At 38.9% G+C, this 14,040-nt stretch overlaps 1 protein-coding gene across 1 annotated transcript; it reads left to right on the top strand.

Moving 5' to 3' along the window:
- The first annotated feature begins 4,849 nt into the window (after nucleotides 1-4,849).
- Nucleotides 4,850-13,774, top strand: glb1 (galactosidase, beta 1). Its single transcript, XM_039814935.1, has 16 exons — nucleotides 4,850-4,909; nucleotides 5,728-5,897; nucleotides 7,661-7,811; nucleotides 8,303-8,363; nucleotides 8,742-8,836; nucleotides 9,137-9,317; nucleotides 9,552-9,610; nucleotides 9,701-9,822; nucleotides 10,084-10,124; nucleotides 10,229-10,341; nucleotides 10,507-10,581; nucleotides 10,677-10,766; nucleotides 10,913-11,026; nucleotides 11,633-11,764; nucleotides 12,015-12,248; nucleotides 12,675-13,774. Exons 1-16 carry the CDS (start codon nucleotides 4,850-4,852, stop codon nucleotides 12,942-12,944), a joined length of 1,968 nt encoding a protein of 655 aa, XP_039670869.1. The 3' UTR covers nucleotides 12,945-13,774.
- The last annotated feature ends 266 nt before the right edge of the window (nucleotides 13,775-14,040 follow it).

Below are 14,040 nucleotides of genomic sequence, written 5' to 3'. Positions count from 1 at the left end.
GGATTGCCGTCTGTCTGTCCAGCTGCCATCCCCTTCCCCGCTAGCCCAGACTGGTCTCACTGAATTCCGTAAAATGGGCACGGACTGGTAACAGTTCATTCCGTGGTGGTGGTACGGAATGTGTGAAAATTCCGTGTGGCCACCACGGAAAACAATGCCAATGTAAAGTCAATGAGAAGATGACGTAGCACGGTAGTGAGCAGTATGTAAGGCCGGAATTCCGCATAAGGAGGTTGGTTGGGGTGGTGGATGGGTAAAACACAGGATTTTCACCCAGGAGACTGGAGTTCGTGTCCCGCGTGTGGCGTTTGTCAGTTTTTTTTTTTTTGTGTTTTTTTTTTTATAAGCATGTCCCGCGTGTGTCACAGAACCGTAAGCCCACCCACGACCTTTTCCTGAACCCAACCGCTCCGTTCTTCTTGCGTAAGCCCGTGTTTCTTTTTCGGCAATCCATGTTCATTTCACGGAATTCTTCCGTGGGCCCAACACGGAATTTGACGATCCGTTGGCGATCCGTGTTCATTTAACGGAATTATTCAGTGGCAGTTTAACGGATTTTGTTGCAATTCCGTGAAACTGCCACAGATTTAGAGTTAAGGGCCCGTGTTCATTTTACGGAATTCTGTGAGATCAGGTTGGCTAGCCTGACAAACCAGAAAAGCTTCCGCCCCCCCCGGTTAAGCTCTTTAGATGGCAGGCGGGTGCAGAACTGGCAGGAGGTGTCGGGGGCAAGAGCCGGGCCCGCGTGAGCGGCACCGAGGCAGGTCTCGCAGCGGGGATGGAGGTCCGGCGGCGGAAAAAGTGGGAGATGAACAACGGGTCCGCTCTGTATATATACAGTATCTGCGGACGTAGTTGAAGCCCGTACTGTACGCAAGGGCGGGAAAGAAAATCTTCACGACTGCGCATGCGCGAAGGGATAAACCCAATAGCGTAGCCTTAGAGGGCGAAGCCTATACGAAATAGAACTGCCCAACGTATCATCGGTTCCTCACTCCCCTCCATCGAGGCCATCCAGGGCAAGCGATGCTTGCGTAAGTCATAGTTGCGCAGCATAATCAAAGACTGTTCTTACCCCAACCACGAACTGTTCACCCCACTCCCCTCCGGGAGGCATTACAGGTCTCTCCGCACCCGAACCAGCAGGTTCAGAGGAAGCTTTTTCCTGCGGCTGTCACCCTACTGAACCCGGGGATATCCACATAACTGATCCACACCACTAACTAGACCACAATTCAATTTGCACTAACTGTATTCTGACTCTTTACTACATCTCAGCAGTGTTATAGACTGTCTATTCATGTATATTGTGTTATCACCATACCACTTTCACATATCCATCGACTTACCTACACCTCACTTTGCGCCAACTTTGAAATGCCTACTTAATCTGTACTTATGTAGCCTATTGTATTCTGTTTTCTTGCACTATACTGAATGTGAAACTGTATGTTGTCTTGTACTCTTATGCTTTTCTTGGCCAGGTCGCGGTTGCAAATGAGAACCTGTTCTCAACGGCCTACCTGGTTAAATAAATAAATAGTGTTCTATTTATTTATAAATGTGCATACTACACTTATACATAACCATATTATACTGCTCTTCATACTATTCATCCTGCACATACACTTATTCTTACTACTCTTATAATGTTACTGTTTCTGCACTACAATGGTACTGTTAACACACTGCACATAGTGTACATATCTGTCTATATGGCTCATACTGAATATCCATACTTATTCTGTTTTTCTTATAATATTCTGTTAATACACTGCATGTATCTATATTATTCATACTACTATTACATTACTGCTAAATTGCACATATCTGTACATGTTGTTCATACATTGTTCATATTACATAGCCATATTTATTCTGTTCTTATAAGGTAACCGCTAATACACTGCACATATTTATGCTCAATTTATATTACTCTAAACCACCATCTGTAAACCAACTGTATACTACTGTCTACACTTGACTATATTTATTGTCCTGTCTATGCACCACCTGTCTATACCTCTCTATACTTTGTATATCATGTTGCACTTTTCTGCTCTTTTTGCACTTCTGGTTGGACGCAAACTGCATTTCATTGTATTTGTACTTGTTCTCTGCACAATGACAATCTGAATCTAATCTAATCTAATCTAATCTAATCTAATCATCTAATCTAAATTAGTGCAATGTCACCCGGGTGGGTGGGTGTGTGTGTGTTCTGCTTGTTTTTCTAAATCCACTCTTCCTCATAGTTCTGCCACTGTTATTCTATTGCAGGGCTTCCAGAACTGAAATAAACATGGAAACACAAAGTGTGCTTATTTCTCTATTAGTGAAATTAAATGTGATGTAAAGACATATATTAACAAAGCACTGAGTTTTATTATATATTTCTTTATTTGATCAGGGACAATGCACAAAAAACATTAGTCTATAAAAGAAGAGATGTCATGTGCCAGGTTATAGCAAAAAATGCTAATTTCCACCCGCAGTCCCTGGACAGGTTGGACAGGTTGATGTTATAATTCATAATTCATAAAATATATACAGAATAATACATGAAAGCATTACTTCACTCACATCATAAAAACACTCTCCACTTCAGGAATCTATCACTCACTCACTCACAGTTTACATCATTCATATCACAGTCATTCAGTGCGTACAAATTTGCTTTGATAATAACCACTGTTTGGTCAGGCGTGTAAAAGTACTATAATTTGTGCATGAAATAATTTTGTTTGAAAGAGTGTTCCAAAGACTCGCTGCTTTATAAGAAAACGATTGTTGACCATATGTGGTTCTACGTCTTGGAACGCTACACTCTCCTCTGACTGTCGACCGTGTGGCTCTAGAGATTCTCTCCGAATTCAAAGTGACAAATTTTCTCAAAGGGGGAGCAGCGATATTAGCGATATTAGCAGCGATATTGAATTACTGTTTTGGAAGGCAAGACCCCATTCATTATGATTTATGAATAAATGAATAACTTGAATAGCTTCAACCTTTTTCCACTGGTTGAAGAACAACATTTCTCATTTAATGTTATCTCTGCTGAGCCAACACATACAGTATATCAATCAATGATACATTTATTATTTTTTTAATTCATTTATAAACCCCTGTAATAGCTCAGATGTTTTTCAGGAAGATTTCTTCTCATGTTCAAAGCTTTCTGCAAATTTAAAATATAACTCATCCCATCTGTGTTCTCTGAGATTTGCAAAGTTGTAATTTAAAGAGAATAAAGTGCAGTTAAAATGCAAATCTATTCATTAAGTTGTCATTTTTTATATTTTGTGTCCTACATGTTGCCCCTAAAAACATGTTAGTGTAGCCAATTAGGGCTGGGCGATATGGAGAAAATCAAATATCACGATATTTTTGACCAAATACCTCGATATCAATAACGATATTGTAGTGTTGACTATATGGTGCTTTCACTAAATATTTACACAATGAGATTTTTGATAAATAATCACCAGTAATGTGGATATAATGACCAAGTGGGTAAAGGCAAATAATAGAACAGTCTGGTAAGTTCAGAAGATGACATCACTTTACTGTAATGCAGCGTTTAAAACCAGGAAAAGACAACACTTAAGCCATATTACGATATCCAAAATCTAAGACGATATCTAGTCTCATATCAAGATATCGAGATAAAAATCGATATATTGCCCAGCTCTATAAGCCATTGCGATTTAAAAATCTTATCTGAACATTTCCACCTTTTCTCTCTCTGATCCATCTTCTGTTTATGTTTTTAGACCAGATCTTTATTTATTATTTTTAACGTTGGTTTTGCAGGTTCATCTGCTCCCTCATAGAATACGAGTTCTGCTAAAGATTTGTTTTTTTATTGATCATGTTTCAAATATTACAAAAAACATGTGCATAGAGGTAGGCTAAAACTATCAATGACCAACATCTTGTAATTTAACATGAAAAAAACAATAACAAATATGACAAAAAAACAAATAACAAAAATCCATACAGCAAGATGTACAAAGGGGATGTAACTTAAACATATTATACAACTTAAATATTTTTATTACAGTGTATTTTACCAATTATGTGAGAGGTCTTAATATCTGTCTTTATTTGTTACTATCATAAAAATAGAGTCAAAGACATGTAGTTTAATACGGAATATACGGACATTAGGTGTGATCTGAAGCACTCTAGCCGTATGTAGGCCTATGTGCCAGACATATCAGTAACATGTGAGTCTGTAATACAATTCAGAAAAAAGTCCATATCTTCTTATATTGGTGTTAATCCATTACATCTTTTGTTAAAGCAATAGAGCAACATCAACCCAGAACTCTTTGAGTACATTGACAGAGAATGTGAGACGTGATTGAGTTTCAGTTTGTTTTACAGAAACAGCATACTGGAGAAATATGTGCTTTAAATCAATGTACTAGCCTAATTTATTACAAGGGTAGTATCTATGTATGTAATATTTTCATGTGGACTTCTTTTATTTCATTTGGATTGAGGAATTTGTTTGGGAATTGTGCTAATGCTGATGCCCTCTCACATTTGGATGTGTAGATCTCGCATCATTTCACCTCAAGCCTCATAAATAAAACGCGCGACACTGCTGCCACCTACTGATTAAAAAGCGTTCTTACACATAGACTTTTTACACCACAACAATACAGCATCACATGATTTTACTTCCGCAACTCATGATGTCTCACTCATTCAAAATAGCACAGCGTACTCAGGGAAGTAAGATATGTAGCTGGATGTGTCGAAGTAACCTACAAACTGCATGAAAAGGTGCATTCATTTAATGTACTTAACCCGGACAGCACGCCTCGTGTGAGGACTAATCATGTCTCTGCTCAGATTTGGCAGCAAACTGCTGCTGCTGCTGCTGCTGTTTGGACAAACAGTAAGTTACCTCTGAGTTTTTAAAGGTTTTTATAGTCTCGATTCTCGATATTTAAGGAGCTATACCTGCAGCCTCATTCCAATAACATTAAAACTGATTGATTTTATCTGGTTTTATAATTCAAAACAGGGCTGGAACTTGCGGTCAATTTGATTGCATTTCTTGAAATACACAGACATACTGTACGCTACACAACAATCTTAATAGAAGTTATCAAAGGCATGTTAACATCAGTTTTGTGTGAAAAACAAATATGTTTGTTTTTTAATCCAGGAGTCATGTCCGTATTGTGTGTGTGTGTGTGTGTGTGTGTGTGTGTGTGTGTGTGTGTGTGTGTGTGTGTGTGTGTGTGTGTGTGTGTGTGTCTATACAGGCCTATATATTACTAAAACACTTTCCACACGAAAATATTTTTTAAATATGTTGACTGGAAGGTATGGTATCTTACACTCTTAAAACGAAATGTAATGTCCGCAACACTGCTATTTCGTGTGGAAAGTGTTTTAGTACTTTCTACTTAAAACGAAAATAATGTAATGTCCGCAACACTGACATTACATTATTTTCGTTTTAAGTATTTTCATTTGTCCTGCACCTGCCAGAAGGTGGGATGTGCACACAGTTACTTTTATAAATCTTACACTCTTACACATTATTCACAACTTTTAGTGTACAGTCAACTACCATGTCTAAAGGACACATTCCTAAAGTCAGCCCTGTACTATAAAAACATGAAACTTTAACCTCATCATGTAACACAACATAAACTGATTTATGATGAACATTCATGAGTCATATTATGATGTGTTGACCTGCAGCTTGGGGCACCTCGTTCATTCAGTGTGGATTACCAGAACGACTGCTTTCGGAGAGATGGCCAAGAGTTTCGTTACATATCAGGAAGCATCCATTACAGCCGGATCCCCAGAGTCTACTGGAAGGATCGACTGCTCAAGATGTACATGGCAGGCCTGAATGCCATCCAGACGTGGGTTTACCTTAACGCTCTCTTTATGCTTTACTCTGACTTTGGTTTGCTGTTTTAATTGCTGAATGTGGTTGGGACTGTGCATGTTTCAACTGGCTTCAATACAACAAAAACTAATCAAGGAAGAGGGAGGTTATTGCATGTCAAAAGACATTTGAAGATGTCATTTTGGGATTTCAGAAGTTACGATGGACACAACAGGTTGATTGATGATCCTTCTGCAAAAAATCCGCTGGGATGTGCAAGTGTATTAGAGGTGTTGAAATTAATCAAATAATCGGTGCATCGAATCGTGGACATGGACGATGCTGCATCGATAATCGGCTGGCTCATAATCGATTATTTCTGTTTACAATTTAATGTAGGCCTAACAACATTTCTGTTGTTATGTTTTGCACATTCAGGAAGTGCCATGTGCTCAGTGCTGTAGTTTTATGTATCCAATTTATTTAGTATTGGAGCACTGCAGAATGTTTTGTTTTTGAAGCTTGAAAAGCTATGAATTAAATATCCTACATGGCTCTCAAGCTTCACTGTACCGTGGACGGCACACTTTGTCGCTGTGGCGTCGCTGTTACCTCTACTCATAAACGTTTTTATAACTTTAAAGCATTACATCTTCAAAATATACAGTCATGTGACACAACAGTTGAAAGCTTAGCCTCTCCTGATTCAATTAAGCCCACACACAAAGCATAAGATGAGTTATAGCAGTTATACAACTGTTATGAAGTTAATAGAAAAAATGTATTTGATGCATCGAGATATCGAATTGAATTGAATCGCTGACGTGATAATCGTAATCGAATCGGTAGATCAGTGAAGATTCACACCTCTAGAGTGTATTGTCTTTATCATATTTAAAGTTTCATATCAAATTTGTTAGTTTAACTTGATCATCAGTAACTTATACACCAGCTTCAATGAGTGATCAATAGAGCTGGACATCTGTTGACAGGCCATTAGACCACATACAGATTCCCAAACTTCCTCAGAATTGCTGGTATTGACAGCATAGTGGACAGAATAAGTAACCGCACTGACAGTGGTCTTTAAATCTGTACCTCACACTTCCTCTCTACACCTGACATACCTGTTTAGGTGACAAATGGCAAATCTTTGATATGTTTTGTCTCATTAGTAGTTTTTAACGTATGTAAAATATTATACACATACAGCAAGAGAGACTTTATTGTCTACAGTATATACAGTGTAGGGCTGCACAATTAAATCACAATTTTATCGAAATCGCAATATGGACAAGTGCAATATCCAAATCACAGGGGGACGCAATATTTGTTAAAGGCAAAATATGTGTCAAACCATTCTGAATTCAATATTGTGGTGCTGCAGAGACGTCCCGGCCTACAAATCCCATCATACAGACTAAAGAAAAAAATCCTCAGATCCTCACAAAAATCACACTATAATCATTTTAATTTTAGAAATGTAATATTTTTTAATGAAAATGAGAATAATATAAAAATGATAATTTCCTCCAATATCATGAATCATATCGCAATCGCAATATCAGTCAAAATAATTGCAATCAGATATTTCCCTCCTATCGTGCAGCCCTAACACAGTGTATATAAAGGAATGCAATTGTGTAAAATGTATGTACCCAGGACTTCCTGTAAAGCATATTGATAGAGAGGGGACTATCCTGATCTCATGTGTATATTAGCTAGCCACAACCTGCATTAATAACTTGAGTGTGTGTGTTGGGATTATATTCACACTTTTTTTTTTTTATGTTGAAGATACATTCCCTGGAACTACCACGAGGAGTCTCCAGGCCAGTACAATTTTGGTGGAGACAGAGATGTGGAATATTTCCTTAAGCTGGCCCAAGACATTGGTTTAGTGGTGATCCTTCGGCCTGGACCCTACATATGTGGAGAGTGGGACATGGTGAGTGCGGGTTGTCAGTAAATGTACACATTTTGAGTTTTTGATAGAGTTTCAGAGACAATTTAAATAGAAAGAAATGCGGAACATATTAAACTCTTTGAGTATTTTCGTCTCGTGCTACTTTTATTTCAACACATTTCAGGAAATATTGTTCTTTTTACACCACATTTATCTGACAGCTATAGTTAGTTGTTACTTTGGAGATCAAGATTATACAAACAATCATCTGATCAAATTATAGAATACGATGCATTTAAAGACTGAACCCAACAGTACATAAACTAGTCATATTTATCCCCACCAGATATATCTATGGAAGTTTGGTGTTTGTTTCCCAGTATGAGAACTGGAATCTATTGTAACTGACGGGATTTTAAGAGGACCACGATCATCGTTGTTCATGAAGGACACAACTAAGAAACTTTAAAATGAACTTCCATTTAAATTGCACCAAAAACCTGCTTCCATTACATTGTTCTGTGTGTATTCAGGGTGGGCTGCCTGCCTGGCTTCTCAACAAGAAAGACATTGTGCTGCGGTCCTCAGATTCAGGTAAGAAGAAAAACAAGATGAGCTAGAAGGGCGGACCTCCTCCAAGGCATACCCTATCTCACAATGTTAACACAAATAAAGAAAATAATTTGTGTATTCGCCCCATGATTCTGATCTTCTCCAAAATTGAATGGGTTCTGCCTTGGCCCATGAAACACCCTTCCATCAAATTTCATGAAAATCGGGCCAGTTGTTTTTCCGTGATCCCGATGACAGACAGACAGACAGACAAACAAACAAACAAACAAACAAACAAACAAACCTAAAAACAATCCAAGCCAAAACCATGACCTCCTTGGGCGCAGGTAATAATGAAATATAGTCGTGGTTGCTTGCTGCAGTACATACAACGCTATACTTGTGTAATGTGTATTTCAGATTACATCGCAGCAGTAGATAAATGGATGGGGAAGTTACTGCCGATGATGAAGCCTTACCTCTACCAGAACGGTGGTCCTATCATCACTGTACAGGTGAGTCCTGGACTGATTTCTGCAGGTCTGTGTCTGTTGTTGTGCATTACATATCAGAATCAGAAAAGCTTTATTGCCAAGTACGTTTTTTACACATACAAGGAATTTGTTTTGGTGTTGTAGGTGCATGTCACACTTTCTCTAAAATAAGAGGTTAAACAAAACAATATAAGTATAATATAAGAGAATTAAAATTTGAATAAAAAAGAGCAGTACAGCAGATTAAGTACAGTGGCATGTAGAGCCAGAGGTTCAATAATTAAAATAACATCTCCCTTCTGCTGTGCCTGTGTTTGGTAGGTGGAGAATGAATATGGCAGTTATTTCGCATGTGACTACAACTACATGCGCCACCTGAGCAAACTGTTCCGGTCTCACCTGGGCGAGGAGGTGGTGCTCTTCACAACAGATGGAGCAGGGCTCAGCTACCTCAAGTGTGGCTCAATACAAGGTCTCTACGCCACTGTGGACTTTGGGCCAGGTAGGTGTCAGGTGTCTAGTCAATGCAATGTAATGTAAGCAAATATTGATGGCTTATTAAAGGTTTGGTTATGTATTGTAGAGGCAACTTGAGATCAGACAAATACATGACATTTTACAGTAGTTGCGATATAAGTGGTCAGCTTCTGTTTTTTCTTCACATTGACTTAGTCAGTAGTCATGAGGAAGTTGCACAAAAACACGTGAGCTTATCTTTGTGTTTTGATACTGTTAGGTGGAAATGTAACCGCTGCCTTTGCTGCACAGAGACACACTGAACCTCATGGACCTTTGGCAAGTATTTCCTTCAATACGGTTTGTGATTTTTCGAACCACGCTACATTTTCTCTCAGACGCTCATAGGGTTTTGTCCTGTGTTAACAGGTGAACTCTGAATTTTACACTGGCTGGCTGGACCACTGGGGAGAACGTCACTCTGTCGTGTCATCCGCCATAGTGGCCAAGTCCCTCAACGAGATACTGGCGGTGGGAGCAAACGTCAACCTGTGAGTCTACAGATTTCTATGACAGCTTTAGACACAGTAATGCACTGGAAGCTGATCAGCTGATGCCAGGAATGTAAACAAGTTGCTATGATGGTAACTCTCCAGCCAACAAATTAGTTGGTTAGTATGTTACATAATGTAAATTTGCAGAATACACTCTCTCTTGAAGAGAGGGGGTAGCCTTCTAACTAGTTTAAAGTTGTTAGAATCTATGTGTGCTTCATTTCTGTCTACATTTCAGTTTGATTTCTCTCCTCCCAGGTACATGTTCATAGGAGGAACAAACTTTGGATACTGGAATGGTGAGTGCACTTCAACAGACTTACAGCAGAACCACTTATTGTGTGTTGCAAAATTGATTGCCTTAAGAAGAAACTCCCCCTCTGATTGCCTCCTGATATCTCAGGTGCCAACGCGCCATACAGCCCGCAGCCCACGAGCTACGACTACGACGCCCCGCTCACAGAAGCAGGAGACCTCACCGAGAAGTACTTTGCTATTCGAGAGGTGATCCAAATGGTAAGAACACTAGTGCAGGCCCTCTAGTTTTGCTTTTAAATATCACTTCAGCTGTTTGTGTCAAATATAGAGGTGTTATTAATGTGCAACAACCACAAGTATTGCGTTCATATTTTTTAACTTATGTATGTCATCTGAAAGAACTTGTGTATCCTTTCACAACAGTACCATAAGATACCAGAGGGACCAATACCACCCACAACTCCAAAGTATGCATATGGGACTGTTGGGATGAAAAAGGTGGACCCTGTCTTTCTATGAACTCACCATTAAAAGACTTTTTGTCACATGATTTAAAACATGAAGTACTAAAAAGCAAACCTCTGCCACCACAGCTCCAGACGATATCAGATGCCTTAGAGACACTGTCTTTCTCTGGTCCCGTCAAAAGCATGTATCCTCAGACTTTCATTGAACTGAACCAGGTATCCTTTAATGGTTGTTTTTTTTCTATTTTATGTAGTAAAAAAAAAAAAAATATGTTTTTCAAGTTCATTAGCAATATTTTGTCAAACTGTATGATTGATTTTTAATGTGTTCAAGATGTGCCTCTTTCCTATTTGTCCTGTAGGCCTTTGGTTATGTGCTCTACAGGACTACACTGCCTGTTAACTGCAGCACACCAACTCCTCTGTCATCTCCACTGAACGGGGTCCGTGACAGAGCCTATGTGTCAGTGGACGGGGTGAGTCAGATTTTCTTATCAAATATTACATGTATGTCCACGCCTTTTGTTGCTTTTATCCCCAGATAGCTAAACATAACGCTGGCCGTCAAAAGTCAAAAAACTGTATTGGTATAAATATGTCCTCAGCACAGTCATCACTGTACCAATTTTAGATTAGCAGCAGTTCTTTTACGGTAAGCTCCTTTTTGTAGATTTGTTCATATTTTTTATTTAAAGATATATAAAAAAGGGCACCCGGATAGCTCAGTTGGTAGAGCGGGCGTCCATGTATAGAGGTTTGCTCCTCGATGCAGCGGGTCCGGGTTCGACTCTGACCTGCGGCCCTTTGCTGCATGTCATTACCCCTCTCTCCCCTTTCATTTCTTCAGCTGTCCTATCAATAAAAGGCCTAAAACAAAATGACCAAAAAATAATCTAAGAAAAAAGATTATATATATATATAAAAAAATATAAAAAAATACTGTTTTTAATGTGTCTACTCTGCACTAGAACTCGGTAGTGTATCCACACTAGTATAACGTTGTTTTTTTATTATACATATTTCTCGTAAAAGATTTAGCAAACTGATTATTTCTGATATAACATTGCTGATTTCTTCTCTAGGTGGCTATGGGGATTCTTGAAAGGAACAAAGCCATAACTGTCAACGTGACTGGGAAAGCTGGCAGTCAGGTGGAGATACTGGTGGAGAATATGGGCCGAATCAACTACGGAAAAAACATCAACGACCTTAAGGTTATTTTTTTCCAGCTACATTTAAATTTACTGTGTGCTTTGACATAGGCTACAGGCGTCACAAGGCTTTACTGGGTTTCAGATTCCAAAAGCCTAAAAACAGTTTACTTTACAGATTAGATTTAACTGCAACCAAATGATATGTTCTATTTCAATTTGAGAGGTGTGAAGTAAAACTTTACAGTTTCCAACAATCTGGGATGTCGGTGTGAATTCTCTGCTCTTTCTGTCTGGTTTCTTTGCTGCACAGGGCCTAGTGTCCAACCTGACTCTGGGGAAAGATATGCTAACCGGCTGGACCATGTACAGCCTCAGTATCGATGAGGCGGTCAGTCAGGGCCTTCTCGGTGAAACGAAAACAACAGACCCACCTCAGCCTGCTGCTCTCTCCCTTCCAGCCTTCTACGAGGGAAGCTTCATCATTCCTGGCGGCATCCCAGCCCTCCCCCAGGACACCTACATCCAACTGCCCAAATGGAGGAAGGTATGTTGCCCATACAAGACATTTAATTAGAACTAAAGCCATTTTCAGTAGTTTAGACCACAAAATAATACATTGCAGGTATATACACATATTGAGGAGTTTAACTAGATGGAAAACGCAATGCATCACAATATTGAAAATATCAGCCTGATTTACTCACATTTTTAGATAATAACAAATAAGAATAATTAAAAATAATATTTAGCTGCAGCCCTACTCTAAATGTGGTGAAAACAAAAAAGTGCTAATAAAATACATGCTGTTTAATCATTTCAAGATATTCAGCATGGGCACAATCAGAGTATCTCATCTGTGAAGGTTTTAAAGCGTTGGTTGTGGTTTTGTAATTTCTTGAAAGACGTATTTCAAAACACAATGCAAATACAGAATACTAATAATTAATCAGTCCTTTGTCTTTTTTTTCAGGGGCAAGTTTGGATTAATGGCTTCAACTTGGGACGTTACTGGCCGACCCGAGGCCCGCAGGTGACACTTTTTGTCCCTGCCAACATCCTCAGCACAGCTGCACCCAACAATGTGACTGTTCTGGAGCTGGAAGAGGCTCCCTGCAGCTCAGGGCCATGTAGTGTAGAATTTACTTCCACCCCCATCCTGAATGCAACAGTCCAGTCAAACTACATACAGCACCGGCATAGGCAGGCTATGAGACAGTGGGAAGTAAAAGCCAATGACTAAATATACCTGTACCTCAACAGGATTTACAGCGCACATACACACGATTACTCAGCCCCTATAAAGTCCTATAGATAAAGTCCTATAGATAAACTGAGGGGATAAACGTTCAATTAAATTAAATTAAATTAAATTAAATTTTATTTATAGTATCAAATCATAACAAGAGTTATCTCAAGACACTTTACAGAGTAGGTCTAGACTACACTCTATAATTTACAAAGACCCAACAATTCACTTAAAATATATTATGATGGCTTCTTTCTTGTGACATATTTAACGTGAGGCTATTCCTTCAGTTTTTCAGTAGGACTTTTGGGGCTCTGTTATTGACATGAATGACTGTGCCCTTTGACTATACGACAGGAAATGCAAAGTTCATAACAGCGACTTCATGCAGCAGCTCTGGCCCTGGGCCTCGTGGCCCATTTGGTCATCCACCCATGAGCACAGGAGGCTCATCACTAAAGATGATTTGTTATGATAATAAGGGAACTCACTGCTGCACAAAATCAATCAATTTGCACTATATTTGCTGATGTAGAAACTCAAATCAGCATAGTATGTTGTGTCATAGTTGTGTGAGCTTGATGTATGATAGATTTTAAAAAGCTGTACTATGTGAAAGAAAGTTAATTTGGGACACAACAACAGTGATTGAATGACTTTTGATAAAAAGTGAAGAACGGTGTTTTTAGCCAAATATTGTATGTAACCATCACATCAGCTGTGGGCATTTCTACCTCCTTGATTCTGCATAACATTTCATTCAACGCCTTTTTTTCTCTTCACAAAGGGAATACTGCTTATTAAAGCACTGCCAAAACATCATAGCAGCCTGTGTTTTGGAGAATGTTCTATTTGTGAAAAACACATCTGGGAAATACTATATGTATTATCATACAACTACAGATACATTGTGGGATTGCTGATATGTAGCTTATATTAACTTTAAAATGATATACCCATTATAATCTGAACCTTGATAATACTCCAATGATCCCCTTTCTTGTGTGACCACACTTTTTTCCCCTAGAAACAGAATATAAACAAATGTGTTTAGATAAGGACCCCTATAACTGTTTGAGATAGGAGCTGA

Source organism: Perca fluviatilis, chromosome 1, assembly GCF_010015445.1.
Source record: "Perca fluviatilis chromosome 1, GENO_Pfluv_1.0, whole genome shotgun sequence".
Lineage (NCBI taxonomy): Eukaryota > Metazoa > Chordata > Actinopteri > Perciformes > Percidae > Perca > Perca fluviatilis.
This window is presented reverse-complemented; position numbering and strand designations above follow the sequence as displayed.